This window comes from Quercus suber, unplaced genomic scaffold (assembly GCF_002906115.3).
Source record: "Quercus suber isolate HL8 unplaced genomic scaffold, Cork oak 2.0 scaffold_410, whole genome shotgun sequence".
NCBI lineage: Eukaryota > Viridiplantae > Streptophyta > Magnoliopsida > Fagales > Fagaceae > Quercus > Quercus suber.
This window is the reverse complement of record NW_027069861.1, coordinates 520,184-539,129: the sequence shown is the minus strand read 5'-3', so window position 1 is coordinate 539,129 and position 18,946 is coordinate 520,184. Positions and strand designations below refer to the sequence as shown.

At 36.4% G+C, this 18,946-nt stretch overlaps 1 protein-coding gene across 1 annotated transcript; it reads right to left on the bottom strand.

Moving 5' to 3' along the window:
• Window positions 1-17,057: 17,057 nt before the first annotated feature.
• On the bottom strand, window positions 17,058-18,692 carry LOC111999276 (uncharacterized). Its single transcript, XM_024031406.2, has one exon. The coding sequence runs from the start codon at window positions 18,503-18,505 to the stop codon at window positions 17,435-17,437; it is 1,071 nt and encodes a 356-aa protein (XP_023887174.1). The 5' UTR covers window positions 18,506-18,692; the 3' UTR covers window positions 17,058-17,434.
• Window positions 18,693-18,946: the final 254 nt, after the last annotated feature.

Here is an 18,946-nt window from a genome sequence, read left to right as displayed (position 1 = left end):
TTCTTTACTTTACTTGCTTTTCTTATATAGTCTTCATCTTCCTATCTCCTTCTTCCATCTGTTGATCATCCATTCGCCTCTCTTCTGGCCGTCCGTCCCATCAGAGGCCTTATCGGTACTCAAGTGGTTCACTCTGATCAATGTTACCCTGCTAAGGGGTTATATCCCCATTAATGCGGCCAAAGGGGTTAGGTGAATACATTAAGTGTGAATGTGACAGCTTGCTCTGGGCTTGTCCCCTCCCAAAAATTATCCTTAGTATGCCGAGGACGAAGAGGTCCTCGGCGTGGGTCAAAAAAGAGGTTTTCCCCAACTTAGCCTTGGCTGGTCAGTCTTCCTCGGCGCTGGCCTTGGGCCTACTATGCGATGGGCTGTGGCTGTCAGGCCCACGGACCCCACAATAGCCCCTCAAAACCCTGCTGCACGTTCCCCCGGACGGGGAGGGAGGTTTTGATACCCACGGGCCCTCCAAGGCGAATCGCCTCACTTCGGTTTGTGCTAATACTGGTGACTTTTCGACTGCTCGATGCGCGTTTTTTGCGTTTCAAGACTTAATGTGCCCACATTAAATTTTGCAGCACCACGTTTCCCACTTTCAACGATGTGATGGTAATCGTTCGGTGGGGATTTCCTGCTTTTATGGGCAGGCAGTTACATTTGGGAACCTAAGGGGAGTATAAGTACCTGTTTGAACCGCCTGGTTCCTCATTTTCGCGCTTACAATCATTGATGCGTATGACTTGAGTCTAGTTCAACTTGCACACTACCTGAAGAGAATCGTCATATTTCTGTAAGTCTTCTTCTTCCAGTGACCCCAAATTTCCTTGATTCTACTTCTCCTTTTCTCTTTGGAACTTTCAATCGTCCTTGGGAATGGGTAAGTTTAAGAAGTGTTGATCCGACGAGATGATGAACAAATTCATTGTCGACTATGGATACCAATAATGTGAGTTTGAAGTACTGTGAAAGGGAGTGGTACATTAAGAGGAGAGAGGGTGAAGTCGTGATCCCGATAGTTGCTTCGCTAGAAGGGAGATGAGAACCCTATGAGGCCGGTGACCCTCAATACTTAGGCATTCGCCTGGCTCCTACCCAGTGCGCCGTGAATGTATTTAGGATATTAGGGTGTGTAATATCTTGAATGAAAAATGGGCTAGACTGACTCACCACATGTGAACTGGTGCTATAACCTTCATCACCTGAGGGGTAAGACGTACTATATGAAGACCAGACATAGATCGTCTCATCCAGTGTCTCCTGATTCAATAAGGGTTGACTCAAGTTCCTCATAGTGTCGGGGAATGGCACAACTTTCATTACCCAACAGTAGAGGGGGAGCCAGGTAGGTACCGAAGTAGAGACAATCTAGGTTTTAGTATTTATTTATAAGCTATACATCCGCTTTGTTTATTAACCACAGGAGTTTCACTTTCTTTCGCAGATCCGCACGCCTTGCACGTCATTCCACCTGTTAACAAAGCGGATTTGAGAAACCGTTCTCAGTCGGACCTTTTCTTGAACGCAACTGATAACCAGGTCAAAGCTGCTCATCAAATCCTCGATCGACCCAGCTCAGAAATCATCCCAGTCCCGAAGCACGTAATTAAGCTCGTGACCCTCGGTACGCAGATTACCGTGTGGAGGACGCGATTTTGCCATTTTCCGAGGTCTATATACCTGAAGGCATTCCGCTAGCAGGTCCCTCCTCCCCGTCCGGGGGAACGTGCAGCAGGGTTTTGAGGGGCTATTGTGGGGTCCGTGGGCCTGACAGCCACAGCCCATCGCATAGTAGGCCCAAGGCCAGCGCCGAGGAAGACTGACCAGCCAAGGCTAAGTTGGGGAAAACCTCTTTTTTGACCCACGCCGAGGACCTCTTCGTCCTCGGCATACTAAGGATAATTTTTGGGAGGGGACAAGCCCAGAGCAAGCTGTCACATTCACACTTAATGTATTCACCTAACCCCTTTGGCCGCATTAATGGGGATATAACCCCTTAGCAGGGTAACATTGATCAGAGTGAACCACTTGAGTACCGATAAGGCCTCTGATGGGACGGACGGCCAGAAGAGAGGCGAATGGATGATCAACAGATGGAAGAAGGAGATAGGAAGATGAAGACTATATAAGAAAAGCAAGTAAAGTAAAGAAGAAGGGGGGGGGGAAAAAAAAGAGAAGAAGAGGGGCTCCTCGGCCATGGACCGAGGAGCATCCCCCAGTTGTAGAGAAACTCTTTTATAAAAAAGAGTTCATGCTTGATGAACGACGGGCAGTGCCTAAACCTTTAACCCACTCTCTATAAATTTATTGTTTGAGCTTGTTGGGCTGAAAACCCATTCATACTCAGGGTCAAATCCAAATTGAGTCCCTACAAGTATATTTCCCAAAAAAATTAGATGTGTGGCATGCGTTCAAAGTTATTTAGTAAATTAGACTGTAATTGAAAGTCGAGTTTGGCCCCTATAGTGGCGTTTTCTATAAACGCTGCTATAGGCACTAAAAAAATGTCACTTTAATGTTCGTTTTTCAGCCCAAAGTTGATTTTGCCAAACTTGACTTTCAAAAACAGTCTAACTTACTAAATAATTTTGAACGTATGCCACGTGCCTAATTTTTTTGGTAAATGAACTTTTATAGCATACTACTGTACAAATTTTTTTAGGGAGGGTAAAAAACTAAAAAGACCATATTCAACTGGGGTCCTTGTTTGCCAGTCAGTGAATGCTTTCTCTATCAAGTAAGTAACCATGTAATTAATAGGAATTTATTCCTCACAGTTGGATGCTAGCTACTAACTAGGGTCCCGGCCTGTCTATTTTGTTTAAAAATCCTATGGTCGAAAAGACGTCTGGCAATTTACGATATTATACTTTGTTTTTTCATTCCTCCGTCCCCATGTTTGTTGCAATGTTTTTACTTTTTAGCAAATAACACACGCTTCTAAAGCAGCGTTTGGATAGTGCCGATGCACGTCCAACTTTTGTGTTTTTACTATTTTTTTAGAAGCCCGTAAATGCAGCTTTTGAAAGATTTTAGTGGGTTTCGTATACTGTTCACGAGTATAAATATTTTTTTTTAAACAAAATTTTCATTAAAAATAAGTCCCAAGATATTATTTACATATTTAAAAATTATTTTACTATAGTGTTTTTAGTTTTCAGCAAAATAAGGCGAAAACACCATTTTAATCCATTCATTTTGAGGTCATAGTCAATTTAGTACTTATATTTTGGAAGCAACTAATTTGGTTCCTGTTATTTTTATATTGTAGTCAGTTTGGTCCCTACCATTAACTTATTAATGAAAAATGTCTACGTGGCTAACAGTGTGCAGACCAATGGTTCTTTGCTAATTTCCATCACCAAGAGCAAGACAAAAATAAAAAATAAAAAATTGTATTTTCTTTTTATTTGTCATTGTGATTGTGGATCTAGGGTCAATTTCGTTTAGATATGGGTGTCTTATTTTTATTTTGCTTTGGATATGATTCATGTTCTAGATCTAGTTTATCTTTTGGGTTTTGCATCAATTTTGATATATATATATATATACAGGGACGGAACCAGGATTTGAACATAGGGGGGGCGAAAGCATGAACCAAAAAAATTTCAAGTGACATGGTTTATTAAAAAAAAAAAATCATAGTAGACAAAACAATTGCACTTTATTACCATAAATATTTAAGTCAAGAAGGAAATAATATAAACCAAAAAAGTTGAAAGTTACAATATGATATTCAAACCTTTTCGAAGAAGAATAAAAAAAGAAGAGAACTTTGGATCTCCAAATTTGGATAATTGGAATTAATATGTTGATTTTATCACATTGACCAACTCACCAATATGATAAACCCATACTTTTGGATGCAACTAAAAATCACACTAATGAAGCTATCAAAACTTTGTTTGAGGATTTTAAAAAATTGGGATATTAATATTAAGAGTTGGCAATGCTACATCATCAATATTGGCTTCTAAAAGAATTTTGCATTTTATCTTTTGAAAAAAAACTAAATATTGTAATTGACTTTTCCATAATTTATAAATCAATTAAAAAGTTATATAAATTATTGTCACCCCTGTAAGGGAATTTTTTTTTCTATGAGATTTCTTTGGTTATGAGTTATTGAATTATGATATTGGTGATTTGTGGAGGGGCTATGGGTCCAAAGAAAGGGTTAAGTGATTAGTTTCTTTTAGGCTATTTGGACCAATCCAAAATTTGAGGAGGGCCAACTATAAACTCTAAAATATGGACATGCAAAAAAAAAAAAAAAAAAAAAGCTAATTTGAAAAAGAAGGGGGGGGGGGGGGGCAATGGCCCCCTGCCCCTTGGTGGATCCATCCCTGTATATATATATACACACTCTGTTTCATTGTGTTAATGTGTCCTGCATTTGATTTCTATTAATCGTGGGTTTGGATTGAAAGAAAATAACAAAGATTTTTGATTTTTGAGGTTTTATTTTAGCTAAATTCATTTCTTTTGGCTTAAAAATCATCCGTTCATTTTTTTTTCATATATGGTTTTTTCTATTTATTAAATGTTGAGATGGCATTTTTTATGTTAATTTTTTTTTTTTTAATTATATCTTAAGCCACCTAAGCTTCAAGTATGCCAAACGTGCACACCGTTAGCCACGTAGACATTTTTCCGTTAGTGAGTTAACGGTAGAGACCAAATTTACTGCAAGATGAAAATAACGGGACCAAATTGATTGTTACCTAAATGTAGAGACTAAATTGACTGTAACTTCAAAATGTAGGGATCAAAATGGTGTTTTCGCCTATAAATAATTAAAAAAAAATGTACAAATAGATCTGATCCAAATCGCAATTGAATGAAAATTTGGAAAAAGGGCATTCCATTTCAACAAGCTTTGTGTTATTGTTATTATTATTATTATTATTTAATATAAATAAGTGGAGTTTTAGCTGTTGGAATACTATTTCTCTTTTTACCTATAAAATACTCTAGAAAACCCAAAGATTGATTGTATGAGGGATATTGAAGTTAAAACTTTTGGGTTTGTGTCATGTCCCAAACTAATGTACCTACCACCTAAGTACTCCCTTCGTGGTAATAAGGGTTGTATTTGGTGTGTTTTAGATACTTTTCTTGACTAAGTTTTAAAACTTAAAATTCGTCACCCCTATATTTGGATTGAGGAAGATGAGAAATAGGAGATGAGATTGAGTAGGGTAGGGGGAAGGAGATTTTAATATATATATTATATATATATTAGTCACCTTCTTTTTACAATCTTCTTTCCTCTGTCGCCATCTTCTTCCATTTCAAATATATCATTAAATGTTAAGAGTTTTGTAATTCATTGGTTGACACATCCGGATGGTTCTAATACATATATCTAAGGTTAAAATCACCCCCTCCCCCACACCTCAAATAAGAATTATAAAAAAAAAAAATCATTAGATGGCAAGCAAGATCAAAATCATTAATAGCATATAGCAAAGCTCTGTCACCTTCCCATTTATTATCATCTCCTCTCCCTTCATCTTTCTTTATTCTAAACACACCCTTAAATGATAGATAAATATATATATATATATATATATATATATAAATTTGATAGCATATAGCAAAACTCAATCAACCCTAAGTGTGGCCTAGTGGCTTGTCCAACACTGGGTAAGGCTCTAGAATTTGACTGGATTTGCTCCCCAGTTCAAGTCCCAGTAGCTACAACACCTTATGGCTAGCGGCAAACTCCCACCGCAAGCAGGGATTAATCAAGGTGCGTGTAAGTTGGCCCGGACACCCCATGGGAAACCAAAAAAAAAAAAAAAAAAAATGAAAAGAAAAAGAAGAAGAAGAAGAAGCAAAACTCAATCATGCAAGTTCAAGATGTCTCAAAAATGGTTGTACTATCGTATGATATACAGTATGTATCATATCAAATGAAAAAAATTATATCATAGGTACGTATCAACCATGTTAAAAAATTATACGATTCATAGATACAAATTGTATGAATATATCATATTGTATATATGAATTGTAGGTACCAGAAGATACATTGACATGTGAGTTTAAATTTGATTTTTTGTTTTTGTAGTTTGACTAAAATCCAACAAATTGTTGGACTTGTTTTTAACCAAAAAAAAAAAAAAAACAATATTGGGTTATTTGTTTGAGTCAAATAAAATAACATTGCTATTATTATTTTTCCTTCTCTTTCTCTCTTAAGAAATTTGGACTACACACTTGACATTTCACTTTCACACCAACAAATTTCTTTTAATTTTAGTTTAATTGAATTATATTCTAAACTAAAATAAAATAAGATAGAGAGAGAACTTCTAATCTCTTGGACAAGAATTTTGGACCAAAACGGTTTAAGGTTATTGTTTTTATGGAGTTTACTTAATTACATTTGTATAGGATGCAATGGAACTTAACTATGTTGATATTTACATATTCAATATTGAGGTTTTGCTCTTGTTGCAACACATCATTAACATCAGTTCTTATGTTTTTTTATTTTCCAATTTTGACTTTGTTCAATATTTATTTCAATTAAAAAAAAAAAAAAGCTCCTTGCCCTTTGTTGGTTTTGTAAAGAGTTTTTTTTTTTTTTTTTAATTAATGGTTAATGCACCTAAAATATAATATTCTTACGAGATTAATATTTTATTACAAATGGCTATCTTAATAAAATATCATCTTGTATGTATTTCAAAAAATAAATTATATATTTTATTATGTTACAAAATAGTGGCATATTATTCCAAATTGTGGAGGTGGTGTATAATAAATACAATTATTAAAATTTTACCGTGTAATGATTAGTTATTACTTTTTTTCTTTTTTGAGAAACAGTTATTACTTAATTATAATCACAATAAATTTTGTATTTTGTTCAAATTAATTATGTAAGCTAATTTTCATTTATGAAATTATAGAAATTAATAAATTCATCATCCTCAATAAATTTAGACAAAGTTAAAGGTGGGTTGGAGCTTTGACCGATTGCCGTAAAGATCAAGTTAACAGGAAAAAAAAATGATTCTTAAAAAAAAAATCCAGGTTGATTTCTGGCTTCAAATTGTTTATAGTGGCACGTGTCTAGAATCATTTGGATTCTAGATGGTTCACGGAATTTCACAACTCCATCCCATAAATCATAAATGAAGCTTTCCTGCCAGCTAATAATACTTCTTTGTTTTGACCCTTTTATATTTTTTATGTGCTAGACAGATCAAATTCACATGTGAGTGCACGAAGAATATCTCACTTGGGAGTTGGGAGTGGAAGGCAGTGTCAATCCAATCTCGAATACCAATTGGGCCAAACCGGTCCACACACTGACCAACCATTAATGATGAAGTGTAAGTTCTTCAGTCAGCAGATGGAGTCAATCCTCAGTTTATGTGTATGTCTTCTCAAAGATGATTACTAGTGTGGTGACTGCCACAACGTCTCCGATGTCAAAGTTAATACAAATGAGCTGTATGAAGTAAAACAGAAAAGTAGAATGATAGTAAAATTATCTCAGTATTTTCTCATACCTTCTGTTGATATCGTGAGGGCTTTATATATGTTTTTACAACTCCTAGCTGTTGAGGTAGTTATGGTGGCCTTGATGTTCCTCTTAGTAACGTTTTGTGCTATGTAATGTGGCTTTTAATGTGCTCCAACGGCTCATACAGCTGACCTCGTAACTGTTCCGGATGTAATTGACTGCATTGAATGGCCTGGTTGTCTTCGTCAGTGATGTGGGTATTTGTTTAACTCGTCCGAGGATGTCCTCGTCCGTAATTGTTGAGATCGTCTCTGGGAGATATATTCGTCAGTCCTGTCAATTAAGCTTAACAAAATGGCTTCTAAAAGCTCGAAAAAATCATTATAAATCTTATTAATTATAACTTCTATGAATCTATTTCCAAGAGAGGAAGAATTTTACCACTTATTTCAGTGGTTGTTTATGGCAAATAGTACTGGTCAACCTGTCGAGTTTCGAGTAGTGTAGAATCGATACTGTTAATGTGTATAGTGTTGTGGGCTTTAGGCTTAACTAGATTATTTGTATAGCATACATTCTTGTACTACACTTTTACTTGTACTGCACTCACATGCCTCATATATAAAGGCACTCATGTATATTCTTTCACTGAAAAATACAATACACTTATCAGTGTTTCTAACATGATATCAGAGCCACTGCTCTAATTTTCTTGTGTCTTGTAGTCTTGTCTTTGTTGGTATTTTCCGCTGCCTCAACTTCTGCGGTTAGTAAGCCCTTTTAGTGCTCTCTCTTGACTGCTCCGCTGCTGTGTTGAATCTCAGCCGCTAGAAGCTTTTTCTCTGCCGCCAAGACCATTACTATTGTTGGATCCGTCACCTCTGACCTCCGATTATGACACAAGATATAGAATTGTGTAGTCCATTAATCGAACTACTCAAACCCGCCAGAAACTTCCACATCTGAGCCTCCACGCGCTCTCATGCGCTGCTCAAAGTTTCCGCGAGACGAACCACGTCCCTCATGCACCGTCACTCTTCTTCACGTGCCTTCACACGCCTGATCTAGACCTGCTAACGTCAGCGACTACGTCATCTACGCCACATCAGCCCTAGGTGATGTCAATACTGCCATGTCATCAGCTGACGTCACTGCCACAACATCGCTTATGTCATCCTGAAGTCAGCCGCTTACGTCATCTTTGACTACCACCGTTGACCTTGACCAGCGTTGACTTTGCTTTGTGACTTTGACCCTGTGTTGATCATTGACTTTTTGCTAGAGTTGACTTTTGCAGTCCAGGTGCTCTTTACCTAGTTTTTCGTGCAGATTTCATTTTTGCAGTCCATTTTTGCATATTTTTCTTTTAAATGAAGAATAACAACAGGTCTTCTTCTTGTTGCAATAATCGTCGCTGACAATCTAGCAAACATTTTTGCAATTTTTGCAAAGGTTTTGGCCACAATATTAAGACTTACTATCATTGCAACAAATCAGCTGTTTCAATTTTTGCTGCTACAGTTGCTAATACTGAGAGTGTCCAACCAATGGCTTCCGTCTTTGCGCAGTCTAAGTCTTCAGGACGTATTTTTACCATGACCACAGATGACCTCAAAAACATCATCGCTAATGTTATTTGTATGGTTGGTAATGCATCTTATTCCTCTTTTCTCTCAGTTTTATCTGGTATGTTTCCTTCCTCTTGGCTTATGGATTCTGCTTGTTGCAATCACATGACACCTCACTTGTCCTTATTTTTTGACCTTAAACCTGCACTACATCCTCTTTATATTCGCATAGTAAATGGTTCCACAATATCTGGTCATAATATAGGTTCCATTTCAACCTCCAACTTGTCGGTTCTTGGGGTCTTTAATGTTTCTGACCTTTCTTACAATTTATTTTTTGTGGGACAATTAGCCGAGTTGGGTTATCGCATTATATTTGATTATTCTTGGTGTATTGTGTAGGATCCGAGGACGGGATAGGAGTTTGGGATTGGTCCCAGAGTTGGGCATATGTTTCTCGTGGACAACCTTCATCTTCCACTTGTTACTTTTGTTTTTGTTGCTGCAGCTGGTGCTGTTTCTTCTATTCCTTTCCTTGCACTTTGGCATGCCTGACTTGGTCACGCATCTTCCTCTTGGGTTCAAGAATTGGCTTTTAGAGGTTTGTTAGGTTTAGTGTCTACAGAAAATTTTGATTGTGTTTCATGTCAATTAAGAAAACAACTAGCTTTGCCTTTCAACACTAGTGAATCAATATCCACTGATATCTTTGACTTTATTCATTCTGATGTTTGGGAGCCTTCCTTTGTCTCTAGTATTGGTGGATCTTGATATTTTGTTGTCTTTGTTGATGATTACTCTCGCTATAGCTGAATTTTTCATATGAAACATTGTTCTGAATTATTGCAAATATATTGTAATTTTGCAAAAATGGTTGAAACTCAGTTTTCCAAACGCATCAAAATTTTTCGATTTGATAATGCTCTTAAATACACACAATATGCTTTCCAAGCTATTTTGCATTCCTATGGCACTGTTCATCAACTACCTTGTCCAAGCACCTCTTAGCAAAATGGTAGAGCCGAATGAAAATTTCGTCATATTCTTGATACTGTTCGTACTCTCCTTCTCTCTGCCAAAGTTCTTGCTCCTTTTTGGGGTGAAGCTGCACTTCATGCTGTTCATACTATTAATCACATTCCCAGTCCTGTCATCTAAAATCAAACTCCATATGAGCACCGTTTTGGGTCATCTCCAGATTATCACTTCGCTCCTTCGGTTCTGCCTGTTTCATTCTTCTTCAGCAACATAAGCATAACAAACTTGAGCCTCGGTCAAGGGTTTGTTGTTTTCTTGACTATGGTGAAACTCAAAATAGGTATTGGTGTTATGATCCTATTTCTCATCGTCTTCATATCTCCCACAATGTTGTCTTTTGGGAACATCACCTCTTTGTCAAGCTCTCTCACTTCCGTTCCTCCCTATCTTCCTCCTCTATCTTAGATCTTTTTCTAGATGAGGCACATATTCATTCTGTAGCTACTCTTGATCCTCTTGTAGTTGCTCCTGATTATCCTACAGACGTCTCTGTCCAACCACCAAATATTATTGATCCATTTCCTAGTTTACCTTTTAATGAACAGGTCGAAGACGAGCTACCCAACCCCAACCTTGAGCTTGGGTCCCCTACTCTTGCTCCGCCTGAAGATCTTGCACAAGACATTCCACCTCATCACTCGACTCGGGTAAGATCCATTCCTACACATTTACTTAACTATCATTGTTACACTGCCTTTGCTACATTGCACGAACCTTACACCTATCATGAGGCTTCCATTGACCTTTTATGGCAGATTGCAATGAAAGAGAAACTTGATGCATTATTTAGAAACCATACTTGGGATTTGGTGACACTCCTCCCTAGGAAATCTGTGGTTGGTTGTAAGTGGATCTACAAGATTAAGACTCGCTCTGATGGGTCCGTTGAGCGCTACAAAGCTCGCCTTGTTGCAAAAGGTTTTACATAGGAATATGAGATTGATTATGAAGAGACTTTTGCTCCGGTTGCTCGTATCTCATCTGTTCATGCCTACTTAATGTTATGGATCTTAGCCTATGTATTTGCTTCAAAAATGCATTCCTTAATGGGGATTCAAGTGAAGAAGTTTACATGCAACCTCTTTCTGATCTCTCTGTTGAATCAAACAAGGTTTGTCACTTTTGACGTGCACTTTATGACCTTAAACAAGCTCCACGAGATTGGTTTGTCAAATTCAGCTCTACCATCTCTCGCTTGGGTTACATGGCTAGTCATTATGATTCCACCTTATTTCTTCATCGCACTGACAAAGACACTATTTTACTTCTCCTGTATGTGGATGATATGATCATAATTGGTGATGATCTCAGTGGCATTCAAGAACTTAAGGATTTTCTCAATCAGTAATTTGAGATGAAAGATCTTGGACATCTCAGCTACTTTTTAGGTCTTGAAATCACTCATTTTATAGATAAACTTTATATTACTCAAGCCAATTATGCCTTTGAACTCTTGTCTTGAGTTGGACTCGTTGATAGCAAGACTGTTGACACTCCAATTAAGCTTAATGCGCATCTGACTCCCTCAAGAGGGAAACCATTATCTAATCCCTCCCTTTACATATGCTTGGTTGGCGGCTTAGTTTATCTCATTGTCATTTGTCTAGACATTTTCTATGCTGTTCACCAGGTGAGCCAGTATTTGTCTTCTCCACGATCAATTCATTATGCTGCTGTTCTGCGCATTCTTCAATACCTAAAGGGCACTCCTTTCCATGATCTTTTTTTACTCTGCTCAGTCTGCTCTTATTCTCCGTGCATTTTCTAATGCTAATTGGGCAGGAGATCCCACTGATCGCAGGTCCACCATTGGTTATTGCTTTTTTCTTGGTTTTTCTTTGATTTCTTAGCAAAGCGAGAAACAAACTCATGTAGCCTGCTCTAGTACTGAAGTAGAATATCGTGCCCTTGCTGATATCACATCTGAACTCCTTTGGCTACGATGGCTTCTCAAAGACTTAGGAGTGTCTACATCCTCTGCTATTCCTTTTTATTGTGACAACTAGAGTGCCATTCATATTGCTCATAATGATATATTCTATTAATGGACTAAACACATTAAGATCGATTGTCATTTTATCCGTTATCATATTGTCCATGGTGCTCTCAAGTTGATTTCAGTCTCCTCTAAAGATCAACTTGCAGATATCTTCACACATCCTAAGGGACGTTTTTGTACTTTGGTTGACAACTTCAAGTTGGTCTCACATTCACCTTGAGTTTGAGGGGGGCTGTTAACGTGTATAGTGTTGTGGGTTTTAGGCCTAACTAGATTACTTGTATAGCACACATTCTTGTACTACATTCTTACTTGTACTGCACTCATATGCTTCATATATGGAGGCACTCATGTATATTCTTTTACTGAGAAATACAATACACTTATTCAGTATTTCTAACAGATACAGTTATGAATTTTCCACTAGGCTTGTACTTGTAGCTGAGTTGTAGGTTGCGAGGGAAGGTTAATTAGGGTTTAGCATGGGACAGAGGCTAGGTTTTTCGAGAATTATTCAAGAAGCATCGAGTTGTGGTTGGTGGAGGGGTGTCACCACATAGACCCACCACCACCCCTCTACCAATCATAACTCGCCACCATGGTTTTGAAACCCGGACCGGACCGTATGGTCCGACTGGATTAACTGAAAACCGTCTACCAAAACAGTTCTTTTAACCTCAAAAATTGGCATATATGAAAAACTTAGTGAACCATGTGAACCGCAGTTGAACCAACCGGTTTTAAAAACCGTGGACGGTTATCACGGTTTTGCAGGTCTAGTTGATTCAAAGTTTTTTTTTTTTTGTTGGTACTTACAGGCTCAGCCATTGTTGAAGCTTCAACCTTAGACCTTGAGATCACACCAACATTTCTTCTTATTCTTCTTCTCAATCTCGCTCGCCCCTTCTCTCTTTGCATTTTTGCTGACTGTTGTTTCTGCATTTTCTCTTTCTCTGAGTTTTTATTTTTTGTTTGTTGTTTTTGCATTTTCCTCTCGTTCTGCGTTTTTACCTTTGCATTCTAGAGTCTTCTGGTCTACTTTGAAGATGATTGACAACTTGCTTTGTGTCACACACAAAATACATGCTATCAACCACTCTTTTTTAAATTTTATTGGGTTTAATCAATTTTTTAATGGTTTGTCCGGCCACTCTTCTAGCTTTTGTTTATTTTTTATTTTTAAAATTTAACTAAATGCATGCCGTCGAGTGTCATTCACTCCTTTTAAAATTTTATTAGGCTTTGTTCTTTATTTAATCAATTTTTTGATGCTTTGTACGGTCACTCTTCTAGCTTTTATTTATATCTTATGTTTAAAATTTTCATAAATGGTTGAATATTCAAATGGGCTTTAGCATAAAATAATTTGCTGGGTAGTCAAATGGGCTTGAGCATGACTTAAGATAATTTAAACATAAGCTCTCGTAAAAAGATTAAAAGAGTAAAATATTGAGCTTTAACAAAATATGATTTTGTTTGCTTAAGATTTAATATTTCTTATTTGCCTTATGAAAGTTATGATATAAAAAAGACATTTGAAAAATAGATCTTTATATTTATTTGGACTATTTTAGTTTATTTTTCTACTTTTATTAATTTAATATATTTATTTATATTTTAAATAATTATTAAATTAATTATGACATCATTACGATTCGACCTCGGTCCAACCTCAAAAATATTGAATCTCTCATTTTTTTGGTTTATTGAACGGTCTAAATTTCAAGACCATGCTCACCATATAGACGAGTTGTGACACAAATTGTGGCACAAGAATTATCCTTATTCAAGGGTTTAAGATAGAGCTGGCCCAACCATGCGTGAAAATACAGCAACTTTCAATGATGTACTACACTGGCCCCAAACGAGCTTGGACTCACTGGACTATCCAATGGTAGGTCCAGCCCAGAAAATAAAATAGTTTACAACTGCTGGGTGTTTTGTTAATAACACAGCAACCTTGGTCAGCAATGCAGCAGCAACAGTGTACAGTAGCTGTGTGTCATAACAGTCAATGCATTAGTATGGCTAGTGTTAGCAGTTCCTAAGGTAACAAGGTTACAACTTTTATGTTGAGAATTCCTAAGGTTACAACTTAAACCAAATAGTATTGAAAAGAGAATAAAATTCTATAAGGAGTTGATGTAAAATTTTTTGGTTTACACCTTCCAATAAGGATATACCATATCATCATATTACTAAAACATAAATACATTTGATTACAGAAAATAACATCTCAACAAAAACAAATTTAAGTTTGAAATAAAAAGCTGATGTGATGTTACTAAATATAGTATAATGTATTGAGTTTTGAATTTGAAGTGGCTAGAGGAAATCCTTATTGACTTATAAGATGTGCTTAAAGTTGCATCATTTTCAAAGGTGTTTTGTAACTTTTGTTAGTTCTAACCAAAGTCATCTATTGCCAAGGTTCATTTTATCGAGAGCTAATTGGTTGAAAATGTTATGAATGTATAGATATTTTTCTATTTCAATAAAGTTTGCTATTTTTATCTCAATTAATATTTTCGGATTAATTGTGCTTTTAATCTCGCTAATTATTGTTACACACACTGAGTTATACATTACCGTATACACTCTAGTTGAATATCGTGTTTTCAAAACACGATTTCAGTTATAATTGTGAAATGGTGAAACTGTGTTTTGACATTTTTGCAATTATAACTGGAAATCAAGAACACGATTTCAGCTATGTGTTTCGTACTCATAAGGTGTAACTATTGCTACTTTTTTTAATCTTGCTCTCCCTAAACTAAAATTTTGGCTTTGCCACTGATGGCATTCATTTATTAGATAGTGTAAAACATAAATTTTACACCTTACCTTTACCAAGTTCGGACTCTATTGAAAAATATCAAAATGTGCATGTAATAATTATAATTGATAGTAGCTTGGCAGCCTGTATCGCTTGTAATGTGCACATGCCTTAATTCAATTCAGCACTTGACTGATTAATTGTTTGTGAGTTGTCAAGACTCAAGACAGTTAGAAGTTTGTTGGCAATTGGTTAATAATTCGTTAGGGCAGTTAGGTAACAAACCAAGCGGTCCATTGAATATTTGAATGTACTCGAGTAAGCCTTCATTATAAAAGGCTACAAGCTTGTAATTGAGGAATTAAGCAATAAGAACAATCTTAACTCTCTCTCTCCTTAATCCCTAAATTCTCTCACTTCCTCTCTTTGACCATCTGGAAGCCGGTTCCCTCTAAGTAAACACAAGCATTTCCATTAGACTACATACTCGAAATCAGTTCTTAACATTTCATACGGATCAATAAATGAAAATTTTTTCCAGCATAAATTATATCTACGAGTATTTCAATTCTTTATATTGATAATTAGCAAATAAGATCTAGTAGAAGCCAACTAATGGTTGAATAATAAGGCAATATTTAATGTTTTGGATGTATGCAGCATTACACTCACAACATGCATTTGAATCTTCACATGTAAAATTCATATATTGTGATTTGTGAGTGTGATATTGCATACATCTTAAACTTTAACTACTTTATCGTGTGGAATCGCAGCTTTCACTCTCTAATATAAAAACTTGATATTATAAGGGACCAAATACAAAGGCTTGCAAAGGAAGAGAGGCGCAAAATCCTGACAGCTTTTTTGGCTTATGAGCATCTCTGTTCGGTGTTTCTTTGTTTTGTTTTATTTTAATATTTAGATTATATTGATTGAATAAGGCTATAATCAGTTAATGCGGCTATGATTGTGTGTATTAGCCTTTAATCTTTATTTGAAAAACTTTGATGTGACACAATGATAATAGAATGGGTAAAAACTACACCTTATCCTTATAGAATTAATCTCATTTTGAAAAAGAAAGTATTATGAAGTACCATACAAATATAATGTTAAAAAAAATTCCTAAATTAAGCAATCCAATATTTTGCTACTCCTCTTTCAAGTTCACGTACCCCTTGTCCACCTCTGTCTCACCCAATTACCCCTCCCTCACCCTCATCACCACCAATAACTAAAAAATCAATCAAACAAACGAAGGCATTAGAGGGGCGCAACCCAAATTATATATAACCTCTAAGCCTCTAAGGTACCTCAAAATCAAACTTAAAAAAAAAAGAGGGGGCCAAGACTTCTGGCAATCATAATCATAGGCATAGCACTTGTATAGAAAGACTTTTTTAATTTCCTGGAGAAAAAAATGGGGTGTGGGAGGAGGGTTTATAAGGGGTGATTGAATGTGACTTCTTTACTTGGGTGTGACCATAGTAATATTTATTTTTGCTTGCTGAGTTTAATAAATCATAGTTAGTTGGTGTTTTACCAATAATCCATAAGTACTTCTCATTGCAGAAGTTAAACCCAGAACTTAGAATCCATTAAACCACTTAAGAATAAGTCTAGTGACCACTAAGTAAACCTCCACGATACCATCATTTAGTGGTATGACTAGAAAGAATTTCTAATATTGCTGCAAAAAGTACTAGTTTATCCAAGTCACCATAACATCGTTGACTTTTCTGAATTTGTGGAATTGCTACCAATCCAATTCGAACATTTTACTATTTTAAAACACCAAGCACTTAAAAACATTGTTAGATGAAAAAGAAAAAGAAAAAAGAAAAGAAAATTATAAATTTATTCAATGAAGGAAAAAAAATACAATAAGGTGAAGGAAGTGGAGAAAAAAAAAATCTTCTACTTTATATATATATATATATTTATTCTATTAGAAGCTATAAATATAGGATTTTGCATGTAATCCTTACACAATTTCATCTCAACAAATAAAGGCCAATTTTTTTGTTAAAAAGATTTGGCAATCATTCAATTTCATTTTCCCATTTTTCATTCAGACTAAAGGAGGCTTTCCCATCATTTACCACTTGCCTCTCTCTCTCTCTCTCTCTCTCTCTCTCGCGTGCAATTGTGAGATAGTCATGAAATGCCATTTCCACATTCGACACCATCCACACCCGTAAAAGCATCAAAGTTTCACACTTTAATCATGACAAGCACAAGCACAACCACCAACACCGTCACTTCTGTTGGGGTGTGTCATTTCCACCCATCACGGCTACAATCCTCAATCATTAATTTGCTTCCACACCCAAACAAAGAAAAATAAAAAAATAAACTAAAAAAACTTTAAAGATAATAACAACCTCGTTCTCTCAAGGATTAAAAAAAAGAAAGGTTCTTGATAATGGAGCCCCACTACACAGTAGAATAATATAATTCAAACTAAAGGCCAAGACAAAAAGACGATTGAAAAATCTAAAAAAAGACTAAAGAATAATACAACACAAGGCATGCGAGCAAATATTGTTGATGAGTAGTCTCTCTGACTATCAGGACCCAGGAGGATAAGTTGCATGAGAAAGCTCCTTTAGCCATTCATACGTTCGATGGCGTGACATTGCTTGCTTTCCCTGCTGCTTTTCTTCTTGCTTCTTTTTCATCTTCAACTCCAACAGTTTCTCAGCTTTCTTAGCATGCGTTGTTGTAGCACTTTCACTATTGCTCTTAATGATGACAACATTTGAAGAAACTGTTTCATCTGTACACTTACAGCCACTCAACAATCCTCCTAATCTTCTCTCCAAGAATCCTTGCCTTATTTGTTTATCCTCCATGTTCAAACCAGAGTTGCTTTTGCGACTACTACTGTTATTAATCTTAGCACTATTACTACTGCTACTGCTACTAAGACTGCTATTGCGACTGACTGAATTTTTGTTAACACTAATGTTTCTACGAACCTTAAGGTCTTGCAATCCAATCTCAGGTGTTGGTACCAAACCCAGTCGGAAAAAGTCCCTTGCGGATGAGTTGCGGCTTCGGCTACTCACAGTTCCTTGTCGAGTTGTTGAAATTCTGATCTGTGGTTTGGGACTTGGGCATGTAAGAAAGTTGTTTTGGACTCTAATTGGCTTGGAATTTCGTCTGAATGTATTGTTGGAGCTAGTGCTGCTTGTTGAGTTGTGACTTCTAGTACTGCTGCTTCTGCTACTATTGTTGCTAGTGAACCCACCTGTTGAATTATGGTCCATGGACTCAGAACTTGATGTGCACCGGCTAATGTTCTGGCTTTCTTGCTTGACACCGCCCGAGCCGCTCTGTGAGCTAACTGAGAGACGTAGTGGGAGGATTTGACCTTGAAAGAAAACCTCGTCAGCAGCACACATTTCTGATTCTCTCAAAAGAGAGCCACCCCTTGAGGGAAAATCGAATTCTTCTTGTGTTTGATGATCAATTGCCAAAGCATCTTCTTTTCTTGATTGCTCTTCTTCTTTCTCCTCGGTCAAATTACTAATGACTGGTAGATCACAGAATGATAAATCTTCATCTAATTCTTCTTCAACTGCTTGCTCTGATGAGTTTGAATGTTCCCATCTTTCTTTGGCACAGTTAATTGCCATTTTCAGTGGTGGAAGATAATGTTTTTTTTTCTTTTTCTTTTTTAAACAACTGTTTGAGTCTCCTGTGAAGATTGAAGGAAGAAAGAGAGATTTATAGAAGAGGATATTTGAATAGGAAGAGAGATAGAGGGGGAGACATGTGGAGTAGGAATACTATAAAAGTAAAAGAAGTGCTGGAAAGCAATAAAGAAAGAAAAGAAATGAAAAAGTTAGTGCAGGCGAACCAAATAGTTTTCCTTCCTTGTTTGGAAGTGAAACAAATAAAGATAAAATTTGCAAATGGCTTCTGTGCAGGCCATTAGCAGAGCGAGTAGGTCTCCACTCTTACTTTCAAAGTCATTGTCTTGGTGTTTAATCAGCGGGTCTCTGCATCCTCGCGTGGTGATAATTATGATATCTATTTTTTTATTTTTTGGGTAAAGATGACATTTGCAATTTTGA